We start from the raw sequence: 25,334 nt of genomic DNA, 5'->3' as shown, positions 1-25,334 counted from the left end.
TACCTAGAACATCCATATAGAAATGATCCAGTTTCCAGGGGTGGGCTGGGGACGGCCTGTGAGATTTTTCATTCATGGTTCCTCCTCCATCCTGTCTTGTACAGGCTGGACATGGGGCAGATAGTCTTGGAACATCTGTTCTCTCAAACCGACGGCTCCGCTAAGACACAGCCCAAGGGGGACCGCAGTGGCCCCAGACTGTACTGTGCTCACTCAGAACTTGGTTACACCCTGACACTCTGCACCCCCTTTTGTTACCATTATTTTGTCATACCGAGATAAAACCACCAATGTTCTTGTGACTCTCCATGTTTCTGATATAACAGAGAGGTTGGGGACAGCTAAATACAACAGCTTCCAGTACAGAGAATATTGGTGGTAACTTCTCTTCCTGAGACTGAAAGCTAACTTAGCAATAAGGCACGTCCAGCGCTTCTGGGGTTGAGACCTCCACACTATCATGATCATAAAATGCCTGAGGACACATGGCCCAAGGGATCTGGTGGGGGAGTAGGGCGGGGATGGAGGAGTGCACCTGCTCCAGCCTCATAGCACATTTGGCACCATCGTGTGGTTTTTCCGTAAGACTGGATCCCAGTGGGAGTGGGAGTGGGAGAGGGGGAGGGGGTCCATTTACTACTCACTCCCTTGCTCATCGCAGACGGTGCTATTTCATGTTCTTCAGCTGGCAAATCAGTTTGCAGTTACAGAGGATAATAATTTATCAGTCGTATTTTTCCTAAAGAAAATTAAAAATTAAATCTGTCGGTGTTTCCCAAAGACAGAGACAACTCTAAAGTTTCATGAAGAATCATTTTATTAATTTTAACATATCCCTCCCTTAAAGAACCTATTCCTTATTCTGAATGCATGTCAAAGACATCAGAAGTGTTTTTTGAAGAAAATTCTAAATGTTGATAGATTTAACATGTGGGACACATAATTTAGGAGATAGAATAATACTTCTTACTACTTCTAAAGATTACTTTGGTGAAATAATGAAAAAACTATCAGGAGACTGAAAGTTTTTCTGTCAAGTGAACTGATACATTTATTAACCTCCTTTAATGTGGAGTATTCTCGCAGAATGGAACAAAACTAAAGACATATTCTTTTCTTGGTTCCTTTAGCACTGACTTTTTTTTTTTTAAGATTATACATTTGAGAGAGAGTGTGCATGAGCAGGGGGGAGGGGCAGAGGGAGAGAGAGAAGTGGGCTCCCCACTGAGCAGGCTCCATCCCAGGACCCCAGGATCATGACCTGAGCAGAAGGCAGATGCTTCACTGACTGAGCCACCAGGTGCCCCTAGTACTGACCTTTTTATTTCACAATGTACATATTTTGATATATGCATCTGTTTTGAATTCATTGGTAAATTACAAAATTATTTCCGAGAGCAATCTTTATAGAAAGTACATTTTTTTAATAAAGCCTTTGGAAACTAATACCAAAGGTAAAAGTGCTCTACTGTGTGATGGCTTTTCAACGGATTTATTGATTCTTGAGAAATTGGTGAAGTGTATTCCAGTCCTAATGGAACTACGTTAACTGTAGTAGCAATATGACCTTTCTTTTTTGGTCTAGTAGCATTCTTTTGACATTTATATGTTTGCTTTAAAATGGGAAAGAGATTGCTGGGCCTTGAACGTGATGTGTATAAATGTTTTCAAGAGCGTTAACTGGGAACTATTTAATGTTTGCACACAGCAGTGGTAGATGAGGCTTCTGCCGAGAACCTTTAAGAATATGAGTAGATTTTCATTAGGTTGAAGTTACTTAGAACAGAAGACAAATGGACCAAGTAGGAGGTCTTTGAAGAAGTGTTGACTTCTTGTCTACAGCACCCCCCATACACACACCTTCCTAGGATCTATTTTCCTGTTCACTTGAACCCGCCTTCGGGAAAAGGAAAAGAGTAGCTTAAAATGAAGCCTGTGGCCCTAATTCCAGACCAGAATGGTCTTTTACAGCCCCTGTCAGCTTATTCAGTCATTGGAAAATGTAAAGCTAGGAGGTTGACCCTCTCCATGCATCCAGCCTCGGGGTCTCGACCCTGAAAGTTATTATTGGCTGTGGTCTTTTGTGTCCTTTCTGTCCTCTGATTGTATCCACCTGCCCAGGTAGGCTTTGAGTTACAAATCATGATCGTTTTTTTTTTTTTTCTTGTGAGTTTGAAGTCGGTGGTTGAAAACACCCATTCCTTGGGGCGCCTGGGTGGCTCAGTCATTAAGCATCTGCCTTCGGCTCAGTCCTGGGATCGAGCCCCACGTCAGGCTCCTCCGGTGGGAGCCTGCTTCTTCCTGTCCCACTCCTCCTGCTTGTGTTCCCTATCTCGCTGGTTGTCTCTCTCTCTCTCTGTCAAATAAATAAATAAAATCTTGAAAAAAAGAAAAAAAAAGAAAACACCCATCCCTCAATCAGCAGTTTCCATCATTCTGAGTGGGTTTTCACTACTCTCTTCAGTTCCCACGTATTGTTTTCAAATCACGGAGTATGGAGGGCATGATTGAATTCTGCGTCCCAAGTTCCTTGCAGATCTGGAGACACAGAGCAACCTGGATTCGAAAGAGAAGGGCTTACACTCAGTTCTTAGCTTGCTTGGGGGAAGCCCCATTTCTGTGATCCCTCCCCCACACGGCTCGGTGCCCTGAGCCCCACCCACTGGACCTGGGACCAGGCAGAGCAGGGCAGGACACGGTGACCAGATGCCCCATCCCGTCTGCCCTGGCTCCACTCACATCAGATAGCCCCCTTCACTCTGCCAGCCATCCCTCCCCTCCTGTCTCCCTAATGCCCATTTGTTTCATTATCCACAACCCCCCACCCCAGACTGGTGCCCATGAAGTCTGCTAGAGCCTTTCCTAGTCTCTGTAGACAGAGGCACTATGGTTTCAGCCACTTTTCTGTGTTTCAGATTTTCTAGACTCCTCTTTAACATATTAAGAATAGAAATGACTTCTTTGTTTATGAAGAACAACTCTCTGGAATAATCTTTACACATCATGTTAAGGTTCAACTTCATACCTATGGTGGCTAAGAGTCTTTTTAAAGAGGAGCAAGACTCATACACTAATAATAGCTTTGCAGAGAAGAAGCAGTCAGAACCCTAAATGCAAAAGTAATTCTGTAAGGCATCCACGGTAAGACACTTTTGCCGAGTCTGTGCTAACCTAGCATAGAGGCTTATCAATTTTGGTCATTCATTCTGTCACCAATAATTAACCAAACATTAAGGGTGTCCATTGTACCAGCTCCTGTGTCCTGTGTTGGGGATATAAAGACTAGAAAGACACAGTATGTGCCTCAAAGGGCTTACAGTCTAGTATATTTTGATTAAAATAAAGCTGTCAGTATTCACAGTGCTCAAGGAGTAGACTGTTCTGGTTTTCCATACTTCCTCGTTAACTTTTTCCTTCCTGTACGCACCTTACAGTGGGCACTCTGTAAGTATTCCCTTCTTGTCATAATGCATTTGTGCAGAATTGATGACTATGGCCTATGTACTGTTAACTTCTTTTTTTGTTTGTTTCCCTTGGAATGTGCATTTTCTTTTTTTTTCCTTTTCTTTAATTGAGATGTAATTGACATATCACATTTTATTCGTTTTATGTATACAAAATAATTCAATATTTGCGTATGTTGTGAAATGATCACAATAAATGTAGTTCGCGTCTATCACCGTATATAGTTACACATCTCTTTTCTTGTGATGAGAACTTTTAAGATTGACTTTCTTAGCAGCTTTCAAATTTGCAGCACAGTGTTGTTAACTTTCGTCACCGTGCTGTACGTTCCATCCCCAGGATTTGTAACTGGGAATTTTTACCTTTTGGCTGCCCACCTTCGCCCTCCTCTGGCGACCACCAATCTATTCTATCTATGAGTTTGGTTTTTAATTCTACATCTAAGTGAGATCATGCAGTATTTGTGTTTCTCTGACTTATTTTACTTAGCATAATGCCCTCAAGGTCCAAACATGTTGCAAATGGAAGGATGTCCTTTTTTATGTCTGAGTAATATTCCATTCTGTTTATACTGTGCATATGTACATATATGTACACACAGTATATATTTTATATATATACTATATATTTTGTAGTACAGTAATTTATACTGTATATCTTATAGTATAATACTATACTGTAGTATTATATACTGTAGTGTAATATACTATATTATGGTATTACATAGTATATAGTAAATAGTATGTAGTAGATCATGTGTATATAATATATAGTATATAGTAACATGCCACAATATTACATAGTATTATAGTATATATGCTGTATATTTTATAGTATATATGTATAACATAAAGTATTTATATAGGGAGAGAGAATGTGTGTCTGTGTGTGTGTATATATATGTATATAAAACAATTTTTCTGTATTCCATTCATTCGTCAATGGACACAGGTTATTTCATGTGTTGGCTATTTTAAATAACGTAGTGAACATGAGGGCGCAATATCTTTTTGAGATAGTGAGTACATTTCCACTGGATAAATACCCAGAATTGAAATTGCTGGATCATATGGTAGTTTTGTTTATGCTGCTAATTTCTTTCATCTCTGTTAAATTTCCTTCAGTCCAACAGAGCAGAGCAGCTGATACTAAAGGACATTCAGGTGTATATTTTTCATTTGGACTTTGAGATATATTAAGAAATAGTCACTCATTTTTTATGGTCCCCTGTCCACTCAGTGTGGACTGTACAAAAAGCCGAGTAGTAAACACATGTGGTAAACACATTGTCAATGTGATGATGATTCCTTGAGCTGGTCGCTCATGTTATCCACATGTTTGTAAGTGTTCCCCTGAGAATCAGAGCTCTTTGTGGTAGAAATTCAGTCCAGTATTTATTGGATACAAATAATAATGCTGTTTATTGTTTAAACTTAAGGTTTAAAGTGACCTGGTCTTTGTTCTTTTTGGATCTGAACATAAATTCAAAGAAAGGTCTAGCATCAGTTACACAGAAACTTATAGTTCAAGAAAGGTTTTTAATACGTTTTATAAGGGAACAAAACATTGAGTACTCTGAAATTAGTGGTTTTAACTAGTTAAAAAGCTCTTTCAAAGGATACATTTCTTTTTTGGTAACCTCATTAGCTTTCTTTATAGATGCAATGTCTGCATTATAAAGCTCAGGACAATTTTTAACTGCCAGAGTTTATTAACAGGCAATTCTGTGCTAACCTCTAGAATCCCTGCATTTTCAGAAAATGGAAAAATATCTACTCATATTACATTTCTGTCTTTTTTTTGTTGTTTTTTTGTGATGGGGTGCTTAGAGTAACATCTCCATCTAAGATCTTTTGCAACAGAATCCTTTTCAAAAAGTAAATGTGCTTATAAGGGAAACCACACTTTTTTTTTTTTTAAGATTTTAATTACTCATTTGAGAGACAGAGTGAGCGACAGAGAGAGAGCACATGTGCAGGGGCAGAGAGAGACAGAGAAGCAGGCTCCCCACCAAGCAGGGAGCCTGATGCAGGGCTTCATCCCAGGACCCCGATCCCAGGACCCTGGGATCATGACCTCAGCCAAAAGCAGACGCTTGATCGACTGAGCCACCCAGGTGCCCCACAATTTCTCTTTTAAACAAATAACTTAAAATACTTAAAAAAAAAATAGGACTAACAAGAGAAATTTAATTAGTTCATTTACGGTGGGCAGGAGAGAACCTTTTTTTAAGAGGGCAGTGAATCTGTTACATACCTAGAACAACCATTTTAAATTCTAAACCATTACAAAAGACAAGATCCCAAAGATTAGTTGTTGCAAGTCCTTAAACTCTGTTTGCTGTATTGCTCTCCTTACGGTAGTTCAGGCCGCTGACGTAGGAGAACTCTTACTCTTGGGTCCTCATATTTTCATTCTGATTTAAGACATCTGTTTTTCTTTGACTTAGAATCATGCAGCTCTAAAAAAAAATAGGTGACTGTGTAACTCACGTAGCATAGGACTCTTGCTTCTGGATTTGGGGTCATTGCCGACTGAATTCTGGCGGTGTGTATTTTCTTTTCTCTGCCCTCAAGTTTCTTTGGTTCCTACACTGCTTGATTTTCCCCAAGCGGGCTGGTATTTTAGAGTGGCCGCGTCTGACTTCTTTCATTCGGCGGGTGGGAGCACTGCCTGGTTGGCTCCGACTTTTGGAACGGGAGTCTGATGCTCATTGTGTCACTCTGGCAGAGGGAGTCGGGGCCACCTGTCAGGGTGGCGTGGTTCCCACACACAACACGGCGTGCCAGTTTCAAGGCAGAGAGATGCCAGGCATTGAGCGGTGAAGAGGGTAGCTCGTACAATGTGATGGCTTTTTCTGAAAGAAGATCTTCCCCCCCCCAGAAAGTAGTGCCAAATCCAAGGCACATGCTTCATTAAATTGATCACATCTGTTGGCACTTGTGGGTGTTAGCACTGACAAGTGTGTTTCTGTTCGTGCATTTTGGGCTGGGTTTTTTTTTTTTTTCCTCTGCTCCCTCCACTCCATGAGCCTTTGCCTCCAAAGTGGTTGTATTATCTTCAGTACTGCAGGCATATACTGAAACAAGGAAGACATTTTCTAGGCCAGCTTATTATTAAGTTCTGGATCATAAACTGTTGATGTTTGCTAATGCTGCATAATTATCCTGGAGCAGGTGGTCTTCTTACGTGACAGGAGACGTCACATGGTGTAAGAATGGTTCTTTTCTTGTTCCCCTGGGTCACTGGAGATTACAGTTTAGCAGACTGGATGGCGATGAGACAGAGAACTCTGGGTACACGCAGCATCCCGAAATGCTTGCATGGAGCTACATACCAGTTAGAATTCCCTACTTGGGGAAGATTTTTTTGAATAAAAATATTCATAAATGCAGCTGCACTGGAGATGACATCTGGCTCTCAGGATTTATTGTTACTGTTTTTAACAACTCTAAATTTAAAATTAACATAATAAATTTTTGCCGTGCCTTTTTATTATTCCTTATGTAATTTTAAGAAATTTAATTCCAATGTAGTTCACATACAGTGTTATATTAGGGTTATGTAATTTTTTAAATATTTTTTTTAAAAAGAGATTTTTTTCATTTCCTCACGATGGAAATATCTCCATCGTGAGGAGATTTAAAGACATTAATGTCAAATGAAAAGATGTGACTTCTGGCTGTATTTGTTCACATGGAGCTCATGATTAACTTTTTGGTATTAAATTACAGATCATAATTGCATAAGAAATATGATAATATAATAAGACTTCTGGTAGGGATAAAAATGAAATTGTTGATTCCCCAAATCTTTGTTGAGTGCCAACTGTATTGGAGGTGGCCTAGCATCTGTTTCAGCTGTCCTATTAAAATGCTCAAACTTGGAAATAAAAGAACGGCTTGCATTAGTTACTAAATGAGAGCATACTCACAAAAATGCAAAGTCCAGATTCATCTAGATATGCTGCATCTTGGCAGCTGTTAGCATTGGTCACCTTGACAAATTGAGACTCAAAAAAATTTTAATCTGGGGAATTAACATGCTAGCGCAGGTCATATTAGAAGTCCACTAGGCTGGGCTCAGAACCAGTTTCCCAGTTGAGTATCTAATTTTTATGAGGCCTTTGTTGACCACCCCCCATACTAGAAATAGTGTCAGTGCTGTGTGCATTGGCCTTGGTTTATCATGTACGTGCATACCAGACGTTTATAAAGAGGACCCCTTTGATTTATATGAAATCATTGAAAAGCATTAGTTAAATTAAGCTTTCCTGTTTGAATTCTGGAACCACTGAAGTATTTGTGCGTGCTTAGCCTTATGACTCCTGATAATGTCAAGTGGCCAATCTGGTAGGAGTTGCAGGAGGAAGAGATTTAAATAGGCAAACTCACTTCTTATTTTCTGAGTTTTCAAAGGCACACTTGGAATATAAACAAAGCCACGTGCAGATCGTTTCCTCTGTGAACCGGGTCTCTGAGCACATGGTATAGACATGCTCTGCAGTATGAGCCATGCATATAATTTTTAAATTTCTAGTAGCCACATTATAAAAAGACACAGGTTAGATGAATTTTAACTACATTTTTAGCCGAATACAAGAATTTCAAAATGTAATACAATAATTTCAATATGTAATAATCAGGATAAAAATTATGAAATACTTTACATTCCTTTTTTTCATACCGACTCTTCCAAATCAGGTGTGTTTTTATATTTACAACATGTCTCACTAGGGACTGGGTAGATTTCAGATGCTCAACAGCTATGATGCCTACTCCTTTGGACAGTGTCGGTCTCGAATTCGGTTTTCTGAATGTGAGGCCATCACTGGGTTTGTAACTGACGACTGAAATTTTGCCTTTGGTCAGAAATTGCCACTGTTGGGAAGTGGCATAATATTTAATCATCACTGTAACTGAAGAAATCTCTTCAGCAAAGAAATATTGTCTCTCACACGTCTTTTACCAGACATGTCTGCACAAAATCAAAAGTATAAGAGATAATTACAGAGTGGGACTCTTCCAAGAGAAGCATGATAGAGGATTTGAGTGGCGTGGGGTGTCCAGGTCCCTTGCAGAAATTGGGGGTTTGAGAAGTGTGGTGAAATTATGGGGTGAGATTAGGGAGAAGGTTATCAGTAAATCTGAAAGCTGTGTTTTCTATATAAGTTCTTTTTCTGTATTCAGTGAAATCTCTGATTTAGCCATCTAAGGAGAAAACCATTTTAAATTCCAGACAAGTGGAACATGAGCCCATTACTTCCACATGTCTGTACTAATTTAACTTTGTGTTAATGGAGTGTTTCAAGAGCTGTCCTTTGGGTGTTCTAATGGAGGACCTGGGAATTTTTTTCCTATCTAAAGCCACTGGTCCATGGTGGGGGGAAATTCATCCAGGTTACACAGTCAAGTAAAATACAAGCTAATTCAGTTTTTCTAGGAAAGAATGTAAAATGGTCAAGGTACCTTTTTTCTTTATTTAAAAAAAAAATAAGTTATACATCCAATGTGGGCCTTGAACTCACAACCCCAAGATCAAGAGTTGCACGCTCTACTGACTGAGCCAGCCAGGGGCCCCCAAGGGACCTTCTTTGAATGTTAAGAACAGGGAGCATTATACTGGGAAGTCCTATTATGTTTCATGAAGAGTTCCAACACAGATTGTGGGAACGAGGAAGCTTAGAAAAACCCAACCCAGGCAGTGAGGGGAGAGGCCCATTTGGTTCCTAGTGAACCACCAGACCAAATGCTTTGTAGATGTGGAAGCAGCAGGCAGAGGCCAGGGCCTGCAGTGCATCTCTCACGCTGGCTTGAAGCAGGTCCTGTTGTGACAGGCCTCCCTGAGGGACACGGGAGCTGGGCTAGGGGTCATTTACTCCCTTTATCTGTGGAGGAACCCCCCCCCGTAATACATGAGTTCATTTATAATTAAAGGCACCTATTTACCTACCAACTGCTAATGAGAGAAAATCCTGAGTGGTTTGATGCAGACTCAGGGAGATGTGTGATGAGAGAAATGCTCAATGGACTGTACGTCCACCAGCATGGAGAGGACAAGCCTTAAGGATGGCATCTGCCATCCATCTCTGTCATTTGTCAGAGGGCATGGTGCATTGTGAGCTGTGATCACCTCCATTCTGCCAGCTGGACCCCTGGGCTGTGCTGCCGAAACTTGCAAGGCCTTTCCTAAAATAATCATTCAAAAGGAGCTAACCAGGGTGTTAACTTCAGGGTTATTTTGGCCATGATTTTATGTAAAAGCTTTGGTGTCTAGGATGGTGTCTGCTTTGATGTCGTTTGCTGATAATCACTAGCAAACCCCCCCCCCAAATAGTAAGTTCCCATAAATATGTAAATACTCACATACATTAGTTTAATGGGGTTTGTTCTTCTGACTTGTAACTGTGATCTTTTGGCTTCACATGCATGGAATGTCATTAATTTCTGGAAGTGAAATGACCCTCAGCTGGCTTGATAGGACTCTGTATACTGATCTAGAATGGTTTTCTGTAAGGAGAAGTTAGCTCCCAGGAGCAGTGTCTCCTCACCCAATTGGAAAGGCGCCAGAGCGGAGCAGAGCCAGGACCTGATGTCGATGGAGGCAGGTGTGGGCTCACCCTGAGAAAGAATATTCCAGCAACCCACAGTTTCCTACCAAAGTGGGCTCTTGCAAAAAGTTAATCCCCATCCCTGAGGTTCTTGAAGTCAAGGCTCCCCCCTCGTGTTTCTGATTGCACGCGTGTGGGTGGGGCCTGAGACTCTGCATGACTAACAGGACCCAAGGGCAGATGCACAGACCACACCCATCAATACCACTGGTTTCGGGGCCGTGGTCCCAACTGCAAGTGATTTCCCCTCCTCCCAGGGACGTTTGGCAAAGCCTGTGACATTTTTGGTTGTCACCACTGAGGGCTGGGAGTGCTGCTGGCATCTAAAGGATAGAAGCTGGAGATGCTGCCAAACCATGCACATAGTTTTTAAAAAAATGCGAAGGATATGTGAAAGGCTTTACAGTGCAAAGTAAGACTTTCTCCCTCCGCTGCCCCCCAATTTTCTTCTTAGAACTGTTCAGCAACTACTGTGGTTGGTTTCTTGTATGCTTTCCAGATATGACTTGCATTTGCAAGAATGTTTATATAATTTTTAACACAAATGACAAGTAGTTCTATGTAACTTCTCCCCTCTCAAATATACCATAGGTAGGTAATGTTGCTCCCATTTTATAGATGAGGTCGTTGAGACTGTGAGTGTAAGTAATTTGTTCAAAGTCATGTAGTAAATGGCAGAGCTGGAATTTGGACCAAGAGTTCAGTTTTCATCAGAACTGAACCAGGGTGCATAGGCAGCCCAGGCAAGCTTATGGTTTGGCTCTTCAAGCAGGTTCAGTTTGCCCTACTTCAAACCTATGTCTTTTTTAAATGTTTGTTTACCATCCGTGTGGATGAGGAGGTGAGGGCCTTACAAAGGAAGAACAGAGATGAACACCACATGTGGCCTTTCCTTTCCTTTCAAGCAGTTTAGCTCTGGCCCCCAAATTGCAAATATCTCCCACCAAACAGTATGGAGCCCGACCCTCCCCTTCCAGAAGGCTGTTCAGAGATGTTTGGTGATGACTTGAGCTCAGTCCCACCCCAGGCTTCGTACTACAGAGTTCACATTTATAGGGATGTTTTGGCTTGAGTCCCCATGCAGGTCGGCAGCCCAGCCTGGCCTGTGCCTTTTCCTGGACTCCTCTGGGGTGGTTGTAGGGTTTCTTGGGGCCGCTCGGGCGTTACCAGCATCCCTGTGCTGGTAGCAGCAGTCACTGTGACCAGATCACAGGTCAGCCTGTGACCAGATGCAGTGCTTACACTTCGCAGGGGAAGTTCTCAACACAGCTTGTCAGAGTGGCCTGTTAGGTGTCTGGCAGGTTGGGAAGAAGGTGCACCACTGGGAGCCTGCGATGAGATATCTCTGTGCCCAGGGCTTCAGTGAAATGTCTCCCAAAGGCTCTGGGCACCTGCAAGGGTCTGCCTTGATAGTGGATGTGTATATCTTTTAGAGGGTGCTGTCTAACAGAAATGTGGAATGTAATACACTTGCCCACAGAGAAATGTTATCAGAAGACCAATTCTTTTTAAACTGTGGCTATTTTAAGGTGCATGCTTAGAATTGCAGCTCCTGGTGCTAAGAAGGCTGAGCTGTCTGGCATGGCTTTTATGTTTGTCATTTCTCTTAATCAGCAGGTAACAAGGAGGGAACACATTCTACATTCTGGGTGTTGCTGAGTATCCTTCTGGGAGCAGTAGCCATGCTGTGCAAAGAGCAAGGGATCACGGTGCTGGTAAGACCCGAGATGCAGTCAGGCCTGCCCTTTCTTCCCCTGCAGTAGAGACGTGTTGGGCTGGCCCTGCCTCTATTTCTCAGCCCCATTGTCAGCCTGTCATAGACCTTTCCGCCAGTTACTCGTGCTTTCAGTACATCTGATGTTGCATGGAAATGGGCTGTCCCACTGGATGATGATTAGCAACTGGTGGGAAATGGAAAGTGGGAAATTAATATGTAGAATATTAGAAATCATGCAGAGGATCATGGGGGAAGGGAGGAAGAACTGAATGGGAAGAGACCAGAGAGGGAGACAAACCGTGAGAGACTCTTGACTCTGGGAAACAAACCGAGGGTTGTTGGAGGGGAGGTGGGTAGGGGGGATGGGGTAACTGGGTGATAGGTATTGAAGAGGGCACGTGATGTGAAGAGCACTGGGTGTTATACGCAACTGATGAATTATTAACACTACATCTGGAAACGATGGATGTACTGTATGTTGGCTAATTGAATTTAAGAAAAAAAAAAAGGCAGTGATTAGCTCCCAGGGCGCCTGGGTGGCACAGTCAGTTAAGTGTTGAACTCTTGGTTTTGGTTCAGGTCGTGATCTCAGAGTCGTGAGATTGAGCCCCGCATCGGACTCTGCGCTCAGTGCAGAATTTCCTTGAGATTCTCTTTCCCTCTCCCTCTGCTCCTCCTGCCCTCCTGCGCATGCTTGCGCTCTCCCCCCCCCATAAATAATCTTAAAAACAAACAAACAAACAAACAAACAAAAGACAGTGATTAGCTCTCATGGAGAGGTGCTGTAGGAAAAGAGGAAAGAACAGTTCAAGTTTTCTGGGGTGCTTTCTTGTTTCGACAGGCCTAAATACAACAGTGGGTAAACCCCATCCATGCTTCTGGTCCTGGTTAGAGAAGCATTGAGTGTATGTTGTGCTCAGCTTCGACGGGAAATATCAAAGAGGAAAGGAGGAGCCTCTGAAGAGTCCAGATGTGCACCTCCTATGTCTGACCAGAATTGAAGCCCCAGGGAGGGACAGGCATTGAAATCCACTTTCCTTTTTTTCTGTTCTAGCCAGTTTTATGCTTGACATTATTAGAGGAAAATTTAGAAATTAGGGATGTGATTAGGGGTAGAGAAATGGGAAATAAAGATGGGATTTAAATGGCCCATATAGGAATAGCTTGGGAAAGAAAGAGCAGATAAAGCTATATGGGGTTTGATGTAAGTCAAAGCAAAGATCCATGGTTTTATCGGGCTCAGTCTGTAAGATTAAGGTTAGATAGCTAAAAAATGGCATAGAAAGAATTACTGTGCAAAGATACTTGAAGTTCGTGAGTTATTTTTTTTTAAGTTTCTTCTAAGCCAATGTTTCTCAATCTTGGCATTGTTGACATTTTGGGCTGGATCATTCTCTCTTACGGAAGAGCTGTCCTGGGCATTGTACCATGTTAAGCAACATCCCTGGCCTCTACCCCCTAAATGCCAATAGGACTCCCTTGGTTGACAACTTAAAATGTCTCTAGACATTGTCAAGTATCCCCCAGGTGGCAGAACCATCCACTGCTCTAAACCCTTGCTTCTCAAAGACCAGCAGCATCAACACCATGTGGGAGCTTATTAGAAATTTAGGATCTCCAACCCTACCCCAGGCCTGCTGGGTCAGAATCTCCATTCAGCAGGTCCAAGGTGGCTTCTGTTAATGTTTGAAAAGCACTAAAGGATTAGGTTGAATTTATGTAACTAAAGATATGGTAAAATTTAGCTATTTCCAAAAATGTGATTAGAATGTGGACATTTTGATGATGCATTTAAATGGGAAGTTGGAGAGTGCCAAACAGAAGTGATGACAAGATCCCCTCATGCCTTGGTGACTGTCTTATAGCTCATAGGGAGAAAAACAAATGGTATGCGACAGCGGCCGCTTAACAGGGAGCTTCTGCCTTCTAGAAAATGGCTTACACCCAGGCAGAAATGGTCTGCTCTGACCCACTAAAATCCGGTATCGCATGAGTGGATGAAATCAGAATTCTTTGACATGATTAACCTAGCACTGGCCTGTGTATTGGATAATTAATGGCTTCCAGCATTTATGGGAGAGGGTTAAGTAGGGGTGTCATCCTTGCTCTGGAAGCCACAAATTACCACTGGCTTCTGATTTATGATCTTTTTCACCACAAAGCCTCATATTAAAGAGGCCAAAGTCATTTAGGGGAACTTGAACCATATATGGTTTGTATTGTGTCCACCTTATCTAGATTGGGCTGGGAGTTCCACGAGGTGACATTGCCTGCAGGGAGAGAAGGGAATCCAAGGCTCCTCTAGCCTCCAGTCTGTAACTACAGGTATCGCAGTTGCAAAAGCAGCTCTCACCTATGAGAAAGAGACGACTTTGGTGCTACTGGAAGCTGTCAGCAGAGGCGTGATGTCAGCATCACATCCCAAATCCAGTGGCTTCACATAATGGAAGTTATTTAATGTTCACCTAGCGGCCAGGGGCAGGTGTGGCTGTCGTCCACACGGTGGACCCAAGCTGGTGGAGGCTCTGCCATCTTGGGAGTATAGTTGCCAAAGTTGACCCAGTGGTATCCATCCCGGCCAGGTGGAAAGCGAAACCAACAGGCAGAGAGTGCCCAGGTTATAACCAAACCTCCAAAATGGTGCATTATCGCTTCCACCCACGTTCCGGAAGCCGGAACTCAGTCACGTGTCCACATGTAGCCACAGGGCTGGCTGGGAAGGGCGGTCTGGCCGCGTGCGCAGCAAGAACCGACAACCAGCAGACGGCCAGGAGTCTGAACCCGAGAGATCTCCGAAGCCCGACCAGAGATGCTTTTGTATGTTGTGCCCCTGCTCTGACTCTACTTGCTGAAATCAGTGAGCCCTTGGCGTTCTGGGGGTGCGATTAATTACGTACATGGCCGGGGCATCGAGGCTGGTGGCTGCCTTTATCTTCCGAGACGTAATTACTGTGCAGGTAACCCCCTGTCACATCAACTAAGAGACTGTTTTACAGTAAAGGAAAAACAAGGGAGGAGGGACCTCTGCCAAACTTCTCCTGGGAACCCCAAATGTCCAGCCTCCTGAATCTTACAATAATCTTATAGGCCGACTATGAAATTATGACCAAGAGGGATTTACTACATAATAAATGTGATATATTACCATGAGCTGATGGAACAATAGTGGGGTGTCTGTCTTAGAGCTGAAGCTCCTTCCGTGATTATCTTATCCACTGCCATTCTTGTCGAGATTCAGTAATAAAATTGCGAAGTATAATTGTTGCCTCATCACAGCGAGGCTCTCCCGTCCCTGATTGCCTTGCTTTGCTTCCTCAGGGTTTGAATGCCGTCTTTGACATCTTGGTGATAGGCAAATTAAATGTTCTGGAAATGGTCCAGAAGGCACTACATAAAGACAAATCATTCGAGGTGAGTATATACTTTTGTCTCCCGCCCAGACACGGAAAATGTCAAGTACCAGCTGATTTTAAATGCCATTTTCAAAATATTTCTTGCGGTTTTGAATCTTAAAATAGCTGGCCCTTTCAAGCTACAGTGTCAGCATAGTTCAGGCATAATTGCTGCACGTTTGTATCTAGCTTGGCTGCACTTCTGTTTGAAAATCGGTGCCGTCAGGGGCTTGGCGTTGTCCTTTCAGAACATTGCTGTGCTCAGGAACGGGGGCCTCCTCTTCAGAATGGCCCTCCTGGCCTCGGGGGGCGCAGGGGTGCTCTACGTGCGCTGGAAGATCATGGGCACCGGCCCGCCAGCGTTCACCGAGGTGGACAACCCCGCCTCCTTCGCCGACAGCGTGTTGGTCAGGGTGAGTGCCGAGCCTGTCCCCTGCTGGATTGTCCTCTCTGCCCACCAAATGCCAGCACCTCTGTGCTCCTCATCTTGCTTCCCAGCACGCCCACAAAATCCCTCCACATTTCTTTGCTCTTCTAGGATGAAACCCGAGTTTTATTAGGGGATGGAGAGGGTGTAAGCCCTTTGTATTTCCATTCTAAACAAAATTAAAGAGCAATGGTTCTTTCAGATATCAGGTTCCCTGCCAGCCTCACTAAAGTGTCCCTGACCCCATTACTTTTGTGGTAAAGAAAATTGATACAGCGGGATTAAGACAAAATACAACCACATCGGTTATATGTCTTTACATGTCCAGCAGTATCAAGACTCTATCGTAAAGGTTTGCTTTTTCTGAAGGCAAGGGTGTCAAGCCACAAATTCTTCACTGCACATTTTACAGAGATAGAAATCAAAAGAAGGAAAAACTCTGTTCTTATATCGTCAGACACATGGGTGACCCCTGGGCCTCAGATTTCCTGGGTCACAAACTTTGGGCATCACTAAGTAAATGGGACACTTTGACCAGAAATATAACAGATGTATAGCGAGTCTGGCGGCTTTGCTGTATTTTTGTCTAGTACAATCTGAACGCATTTAATAAATTGCAAACTGTGGCCTCATGTCCAATATAGAAATTGGCAATATTTTATTTTATATAACTGCTGTCCTTGAACGGATGCCTATGGATACCTCAAAAGTGAAGTTACAATATACACACATACGTATATATGTAGAAGTTCTGCATCAAATAAATGTTTGTTTTCCTTTTGACTGACAGGCCATAAACTATAATTACTACTACTCACTGAATGCCTGGCTGCTTCTGTGCCCTTGGTGGCTGTGTTTTGATTGGTCAATGGGCTGCATCCCCCTCATTAAGTCAGCCGGAGACTGGAGGGTAACTGCACCAGTGGCTCTCTGGTTGTGCCTAATTGGCCTAATATGCCAAGCCCTGTGCTCTGAGGACAGCCACAGAAGAAGGTAAGAGGCAGCACTGAATTTTAACTTCCACACGGGGTTGAGTCAGAGCTTTCCGCTCAGTCCAGCACTGATCATTTTAACAGCTTTGCGGAAGTAATGTCCAAGGACATTGATTTCCCAGACATGCTTCCGGCGAGGATAGTTCCGTCCCTTTGGAATCCATTGCCAGCTTCAACTGGTGGGGAGTGGCCTTGGAGGAGAGAGATGGATGGCTGCTCTCTCTCCCCCTCCCACAGTCCCCTTGAAGTAGCATCTCGAGATCCTTTTCACGGTAGGTGGTAAAGAGTAATTTATGGTCAGAACAGAGAGTGTAATTGATGTGTGCCGTGCCCATTATTTCACAATTCTCCTTCAGAAAGCCCTGGTGGGTGCTCTCGTACGTCCTTCTGTTGTTGTTTCGTAGAAAATAAACTGCTGCCCCAAAGAGCCTATTCTTTCTTAAAAAAAAAAAAAAAAGAAGAAGAAGAGAAAAAAAGGGTTACTGAGAAAATAATTGGGGGAAAAGCAAATGTGTTTCATGAGAAAAAACTATTTAAGGCAGTTGATTCCCTTTAAGCATAAGTGCTATGGAGTTAGATTAGTAATTTCTCAAAATAAATTTTTAATTTTATTAAATGGGTTCATAATTCTAAAGGGCACCTAGCTTTAGTCCCACTTCACTTATACACGTGCAATAGTATCTTTTTTTTTAAGATTTTATCTATTTATTTGAGAGAGAGAGAGAGCATGAGCAGGGGGAGGAGCAGAGGGAGAAGCAGACTCACTGCTGAGCTGAGAGCCCAACATGGGGCTCGATCCCAGGGCTCCAGGATCATGACCTGAACCGAAGGCAGATGCTTAACCGACAAGGAGTCACCAAATTTAACCTGGCTTTGTAACTGTTTTTGTGTCACAAGGAACACTGGACATGTTGCCTCATTCCACAAGTGCTTTGTTGCTCAACGTTCTTTTTGCCTGACTGACATTTGTGGGGATGTAACGAAAATGATTTCGTTTATGAAAACTATATTGGACTAATTGGGACCAACATACCCACTAATCTATTCCACACTGCATGGTTTGAGGTGGGGTTAAGAGTAGGTGAATTAATAAGGCTTCACAAAATGTAATCATTCTAACCTTCCTCATACGGATTGGACAACCTACAAGTCTTATCCCTGTGTTTGGCGCTAAGTGCATTAGTGAGATTTTATGACTTATCCTTATCCTGCCAGGCTGACCCCTAGGCCCTACTGATGATATTTCTTTGCTACTGCTAATACCTTTTCTCAATTGATGACATAAAAAGGGGGGGGGCTTTATTACTATTTTAATGTTGAGCAGGATTTTTTTTTTTAAAGGTCTGAAAATAGCCATTTCAATTACTTCTCATTTTCTAGGATCCTTACGCTGGGCCTGGGATTTCTCATTATCCCATTTCTTCCTGCAAGTAACTTGTTCTTCCGAGTGGGCTTTGTGGTTGCAGAGAGAGTCCTGTACCTCCCCAGTGCTGGGTACTGCATGCTGCTGACTTTCGGATTCGGAGCTCTCAGTAAACACACTAAGAAAAAGGTATTGGCCCAGAGTGGTGCCGTTCATAACCGAGACGATTAGATGGATCTTCCTCATGACATTTACTGTCTCTCTCTGTTCCTAAGAAATTGATTGCTGCTGTCGTGCTGGGAATTTTATTCATCAACATGCTGAGGTGCATGATTCGCAGTGGCGAGTGGCGGAACGAAGAACAGCTTTTTAGAAGTGCCCTGTCTGTGTGTCCTCTCAATGCCAAGGTATGTTGGCCGCCATGTTTCTTTGGAAAGACTTCACCAGATATGTATAAGTTCAACAGCTGACTAAGAGGAATGTTTACCTTCACACAGAATCCAGCTTAAGACCAGGACCAAATACATGGTTTTTTTCTTTGGTTTTATTAATGATCTTGATAAAACTTACTACAATTCCACTTGGCCAAAATAATTCAAGAGAAATCATCACAACCAGACAATGTCAGTGAAACTGCGAGTGACTTAGATCAAGTTTTACTCATCTTCCAGTTGGTCCACTCCATCCCCCTTTGAAATGGCGGCAGGGAGGTAACCCCACACATCCAGACTGCAGCTGGGGGAGGGGCAGAGTCAGTCCATTCAGAGCCCACCCCAGAACATATGCTCAGGCCACAGCATTGAGTCCTCCTCCAATCTGTAACTTGAAGATGATACCACCTCTGAAGGGGCAGCACTTTGGTTCAGGACGTTTAAATATGCTTTCTGGTGTTTCGTAGTACACATTTGTATCGCCTGTAGTGTCTCTGCTTGTGATTCCTTTCATCAGATTAGGTAAAAATAAATGTGTAGGCTTTAAAATTGGCAGTGTTTTTGTTGAAGCCGTCTGGTGGGAATTTGTTTTCACTTGTATTCTTGATGAATCCAATCTTTTCATTTAACGAGCTATACCCTTTTGGGCAAAACTTAAAACTGTTTTGAACTTTCAGTGCCCTTATCTATAGAGGGGAGATAATGTCTGTCTCTTGGGTTAATTGCGAGGCCTTAAAGAAATATGGCATCCGAAGAGCCCTAACGTGGTAGTTAGAACATAGTAGGTGCTCAAAAAATGTTAGCTTTCTGGGGCTCAGTTTTGGTTGTCTTGTTAAATGACATGAAGAGAATGCTACTTGCTCAAAATGGGAGGCCAAGGGGTTCGGTTAGAAGAATTTTCTATTGGTATAGATTATTACTAAATAATGACATATTCTCTCTTGGGTCATCAGAATCGGAGTTCTTAGGATGCTTCAATGTGATCCTCTAGGGGGAGAAAAAGAGCTCTCTGGAGTTTTCTCTCATTTCCATATTCTATATTTAAGAGAAAGCTGTGATTTCAGGCAAAATTATATGAATAAATCTAATGAATAGTTAGCATCTTATTGTGATCCTGAAGTAAAGAATCATATAAAAGGTGCTAACTCCTTGTTTGTCTTTTTTCTTGGATTGAAAAAAAAAGATCTTGTTCATGTTTTATAGTTGAGACTTAGATAAAAGAGTGAATTACTTCAGGCTTTGATCCTTAATTTGATTTGCTGACCTATCCATTTATTTTATGCTACTAAAAATAAATTGCCTGTGATTTAATTTCATAAATGTTAATAGATCTGCTTTATTTTTGCTTTTCTGTTTGAATAGCAGTAATTATCCCTTCTATTTATATAGTTCTTTCCCACAAGGAACTCCGATTTCTTTGTAGAGGCTCTATAATTAATCTCCATTATCCTCCCTCTAAGGTTTTGAGAGAGAGAGAGGGTTTTCTTTTATTTTTTCCAGATGGGAGAAACTGAGGCATAGAAGGATGGAACTGATGTTATCTAGATGAGTAATTTAGGTGGTAGTTAGAGACCTGGTATGATGTGCTGCCCTGGTTACACCAGTAAGTGAGGGGGAGGGGGGACATATGTGATGTTTGAGGCCATACGTCTGCCCTGATAAGTGATTTCTTGTGCTATAGGATAGAAAACACAAGGAGTGCACACGTGGACACACACACAATCATATGTCTGCATGTGTAGTTTTCTTTTTTAAATTTAAGATATACATGGGACGGTGGGTGGCTCAGTTGGTTAAGCATCCAACTCTTGGTTTCGACTCAGGTCATGATCTTGTGGTTGTGGGATGGAGCCCCGAGTCAGGCTCTGCGCTCAGTGGGGAGTCTCCTTCAGATTCTCTCTCCCTCTCCCTCCCTCCCTCTCTCCCTCTCTCTCCTCTCTCTCAAATAAATAATAAAATCTTTTTTAAAAAATTTAAGACATAGATAGAAGACCTCATCTTCAAAATAGACCCAGTGGTGATAGTCCTTTCTAAGGACCTTTTCCAGTGTTACCATTCAGTATGAGCAAGATAGAGTCTTGGGGTTTCTTGTGTTTGTTTTTGTTTATTTGTTTTCCTTTCCAATATAAATTGGAGTATAATCAAATTATCTTTACTTCCCTTTTTTTTCTTTTTGGAAAAAAGCTAGGCTCATTTCAGGGAAGAGACCTCATTTAGGAAGACACTGGTTTCATTGAGCTCTGTTGCAGGAAATACATTTTCTGTATTGGTTCCCACTTTATATTCGTTGAATAATAAATAAGTATTGGACACCTGGCTCTAGGTTAGGCCCAGATCTACAACTGAGAGTCATCTTGTTCAGAAGATTGCAGTACCAGTGCCTGTCCACAGCTGGACTACCCACAGTGCCTTGCAGAAGGTAGGCGCTCAATAGTAGTGATGGAATTGAGCCGCCTGGAAATTAAATTTCTTTAGCCTACAATGGATGAGATACCAAGTCTTTAATTCTATGTACAGTCACTTTTCATTTTTAAGGCTTAAAATTATGTGCCACTTTGCACAACTCTGAGATACGATTCTGAATTCTTTTATCAAGGAAAAACATCATATACCCCAATGAGGTATTTCCTGAAGGATGAGCCAGGATGCTTTATAAGATTTTGTGTGTGTGTGTTTAAAACATTTTAACATCAAATGGGAACAGAAAATTTGAAACAAACTGGCTTTCACTCTGGTGTTCACCACCTTCCGTGGTTGATTTGCATGTCGTGGGGCTACAGTGGTAGCCTTTCGTCTGTGGTTTCTGTGCCGGTTTGATGGCTCAGCATAGGAATCACAGAGGCAAGAGGGAAAGTTCAAGAATAAACAGGGTTTTTCCGTCTTTTCCAGTATATGGAAACAAAAATCATTCATTCTTTAAACATTGTTATAAGGGAACTGTTTATGAGGGTTTGGGGGTTGGTTTGTTTACGATGGGTTCTCTAGACAGCTGTTTTCCACTCAGATACTTCCCCCCCTATACCCCATAGGATGAGGCTGGCCTCTGGGTGAGCCTGTTTTTATCAGTTCTCAATTACGGACAGCTTGCCTTCTAGGGCTGCATCAGATTTTTAACGAGTTCCGTGGAAATACGCACAGCCTGAATTTCCAAGTGCTCTGTCTTTCTCCCCTGGTCTGGTCGCCGGCTTCTGGGTGTCTAACAGAACACCGTGTATACTGCAGAGGGCAGCTGAACTCTTTGTCTGAGCTTTTTATTGAGAAAACAGAATTTGCCCATAACAAAGGAAAGCAGCAGGAGCTCAGGGGCGGAAGAGGTGGGCGTCGTGTGGAAGTCTGAGTAGAAGCTGAGTTTGTATTCTGGGGACCACAAGCACATCGCTCACTGGTTGGATTCTCCAGATTTCTCCAGTTCTTTCATGTGTGGGATGGGAGGTGAGGTAGCACACCCAGGCTGGGCTGGAGGAGGCACGAAATGAAACCGTTTAGAGCACACTTTTCAAAATGTGCTATAGCCACAGCATTAGCTATAACTTGAAGATGCTAATACCTACGAATGGACAATAATATGGTTCAGTTTAAATCATACTGTGTGCTACACAGAACTATACATTTCTATCACCTGTGATTTCCCTGTTTGTGATTCCTTTTGTCGGATTAGATAAAAATAAATGTATAGACTTTAAAATTGGCAGTTAAAAAACAAATCTCTGGTACCTACGTTCTTAAAAGAATGTCGCACTGTTCTGTACCCTTCCACAAATACTAGTATTTTTGAAGACAAGCTGTAACTGTAGGTTACGATTGATAAGGCAGGAGGTGGTTATATTTTCGGAAGGGTTTCTGAAGTTTTCGGTGTAATGCTCTTGAAATGTGCTTACGCCATTACTGTAGTCATGATATATTAACTGGGGGCTTAAAAGAGAGACATTTATTTTGTCACCGTTCTGGAGGCTGGAAGTCCAAGATCAAGGTGCCGGCAGGGTTGGTTTCTCCTGAGGCCTACAGACAGCAGCCTCCTGATGGTGTCCTCACGTAGTCTGTCCTCTGTGCACATGCAGTCTTGGTGTCTCTCTCTCTCTCTGTGTGTCCAAAGTCCTCTTCTTACAAGAACACTGGTCAGATTGGATTAGGGCCCACCCCGATGACCTCAGGTTAACTTAATTTCCTCTTTAAAGGTCCTATCTCCAAATACAGTCACATTCTCGGGCGCTGGGAGTCAGGACATCAGCAGATGAATTTTGGGGGTGGTGGGTATAATGCAGTCATTAACATGCAATAAGGAACATTAATTACTTTAAGAAAAATAACAGATGGCATGCATGAGTGGGTCTAGAAATCCCCTCAAGCAGCTGGCCCCGTCCTCACCCAGCACCCTCAGAGATGGCTGTGATATAGTGAGAAAAACACAGGTCTCGGAGCCTGGCTTCAAAATGCAGCCGCAGCTCCTGGGGTGAGATGTTTAACAATGCTGCAGCAGTCCCCCAGCTCGGAAGGGCAGTTGAGAGAAGCCACGTGGCAGGTCTGCCATGCAGACAAGTCACATACGTATATCGTGCCGGCCGCACGCCAGCCTGATGGCAACCCTCAGCACGTGCTGGCTACCATGATTACTGTTCACAGGAGCACCGCCGAACACACCTGATGTGAATACGTTTCTGTGGCATCATCTCATCTGAGATTGCATTTGGCCTTTGCATCGTAAGTCTCCAAAAGGAGTGTCCACAAATACTTCTGATAATAGTCCTTATGAGTCTGCAGTTCTGCTGTCCCAGGGTCACTTTTTTTTTTTTTTTAAGATTTTATTTATTTATTTGACAGAGATCGAGACAGCCAGCGAGAGAGGGAACACAAGCAGGGGGAGTGGGAGAGGAGGAAGCAGGCTCATAGCGGAGGAGCCTGATGTGGGGCTCGATCCCAGAACGCCGGGATCACGCCCTGAGCCGAAGGCAGACGCTTAACCGCTGTGCCACCCAGGCGCCCCTGTCCCAGGGTCATTTTGAGTCCCGGCCCCTTTCCTTCTAACTTTTTCTTGAGCCCATGTCCAGTTGATAAAATGCCATAGGTCTACCTCTATCGTGCCCTCAAGTGAAGCTGACCTGAGAATTTCCAGTCGCTTTGCAACTATGAGTCCAGTTTTTTCTAGTCAACTTTACCACCCTTTTCAATCATTAAAAATTCTCTCCTTATTCTCTCTTCCTCTTCTTGACATGGAGGTAAGATTCTCATAAGATAAAGTTAACCATTTTAGTTCTTAAAAAAATTAAACATATAATTACCATATGGAATTACCAGCAATCCCACCTCCAGGTAGATAACCGAAAGAATTGAAAGCAGGGTCTCAAAGAGATGTATGAACACACATGTTCATAGCCGCATTGTTCACAGTAGCCAAAAGGTAGAAGCAAACCAAGTGTCTGTCCATCAACAGATGAATGGACGAACAAAATGTAGTCTATGCCTACAGTGGAATATTACTCAGCCTTGAAAAGGAAGGGGGTTCTGGCACCTGCTACAATGTGGGTGAACCTTGAGGACATTACCCTAGGTGAAACAAGCCAGTCACAAAAAGACAAATACTGTATGCTTACACTTCTGTAAGTTATCTAGCATTGTCAAATTCATAGAAACAAAGTAGAATGATGGCCAGGTGCTGGAGAGAGGGGGAAAGGGAGAGTTACTGTGTAATGGGTACAGACTTTCAAATACGCACAATGAGGAGAGATCTGGAGGTTGGTTGCACAACAGTGTGAATGCACTCAGCCCTCCTGAACTATGCACTTAAAAATGGCTAGTCACCCAAAACTCATGAAACATTGTATGCCAACTATACTCAAATAAAAACAATGTTTTTAAGGGTTAAGATGGGAACTTTTAAGTTATGTTTATTTTACCACAACTAAAACAATGTGTTTTTCAGAATAAAATGATCATTATTAAATACCTTTTTAAATTAACTCTTTTAAAGAGAACAAGTCAGTGACATGTATGATGTTCATGATGTGGCCGGACCCACATTTCTCTCTAGTGCTGGAACATTTCATCACCTTGTTCTCTGTTGCTACATTATCCCCTGGTGGTTTCTCCAGCTTGTAGTTTGATTGGAGAGGTTGAAACAAGAAGGTCTTTTGGGATCTTTTCCCCCCCCGGCTGGCTTGCTGTTCACGATCCCAGGACCCATGGCTGTACTGCCTTGGCCTACTGCCACGTTGGTATCCCCAGCCTGCTCCTCCCCTGAGCTCAGGTGGCCACCTTGGTCTTTCTACTTGGGTTCTCCGAGGATTTCAAAATCAGCCTGATTCCTATCCCCCCAAGCAAGCCCAGCCAACCTGTCGTATCTCCCTGCAAAGCCATCACATCCATTCAGTTCTGAAAGTTAGACACCTCGAGTTCATTCTTAACATGCTTCCCCACTCTTATCAATCCATCAGCAATTCTGTGCTCTTTGCTTCCGCAGGGTTCTTCAAATTCCTCTGCTCATTCGACCACCACCCTCGTTCAATCTGCTGTCCTCCCTTCCCTGGACCAGCAGCCTCAGGCTGTCCCCGGACCCCTGACATCCGCTTCTTCCCCGCTCACATTTCCCACAGCGTGACTAACTCGTTAGAACTCTGATTATGATTTTCTGCCACCCCTCCTGTGCCTGGCTTTTGTTATGGGTTAAATTGTGCCCCCAAAAACGACATGTTCAAATCCTCACCCCTGATACCTATGAATGGGGGCCTTGCAGATGTCATCAAGATGTAAGTTGAGTTCACAGTGGTGCAGGGTAAGCCTTTAATCCAATAGGACTAGTATCCTTATAAAGAGGGACACAGACACACAGGGAGAAGGCCACGTGAAGACAAGCAGAGATGGGAGCCACACAGCTGCAGGGATCGCCGGCGACTGTCAGAAGACAGGAGAGAAGCTTTCTCCCTCAGAACCTCTGGTAGAAGCC

At 43.0% G+C, this 25,334-nt stretch overlaps 1 protein-coding gene across 2 annotated transcripts in view; it reads left to right on the top strand.

The window, feature by feature from the left end:
* Nucleotides 1–25,334, top strand: part of TMTC4 (transmembrane O-mannosyltransferase targeting cadherins 4) — a 61,324-nt gene that overhangs the window by 21,623 nt on the left and 14,367 nt on the right. Inside the window, exons 6-11 of one of the 2 annotated variants that reach the window (XM_040624220.1) lie at nucleotides 11,693–11,790; nucleotides 15,111–15,203; nucleotides 15,433–15,597; nucleotides 16,402–16,604; nucleotides 17,984–18,155; nucleotides 18,242–18,373. In XM_040624220.1, the coding sequence (XP_040480154.1) occupies nucleotides 11,693–11,790; nucleotides 15,111–15,203; nucleotides 15,433–15,597; nucleotides 16,402–16,604; nucleotides 17,984–18,155; nucleotides 18,242–18,373 (863 nt within the window). Of the gene's footprint in view, nucleotides 1–11,689; nucleotides 11,791–15,110; nucleotides 15,204–15,432; nucleotides 15,598–16,401; nucleotides 16,605–17,983; nucleotides 18,156–18,241; nucleotides 18,374–25,334 lie in introns of both variants that reach the window. The other variant, XM_040624218.1, reaches the window with a different exon arrangement.

The sequence above is a fragment of the Ursus maritimus genome, unplaced genomic scaffold, assembly GCF_017311325.1.
Source record: "Ursus maritimus isolate PB19 unplaced genomic scaffold, ASM1731132v1 scaffold_10, whole genome shotgun sequence".
NCBI classification, from domain to species: domain Eukaryota; kingdom Metazoa; phylum Chordata; class Mammalia; order Carnivora; family Ursidae; genus Ursus; species Ursus maritimus.
This window is presented reverse-complemented; position numbering and strand designations above follow the sequence as displayed.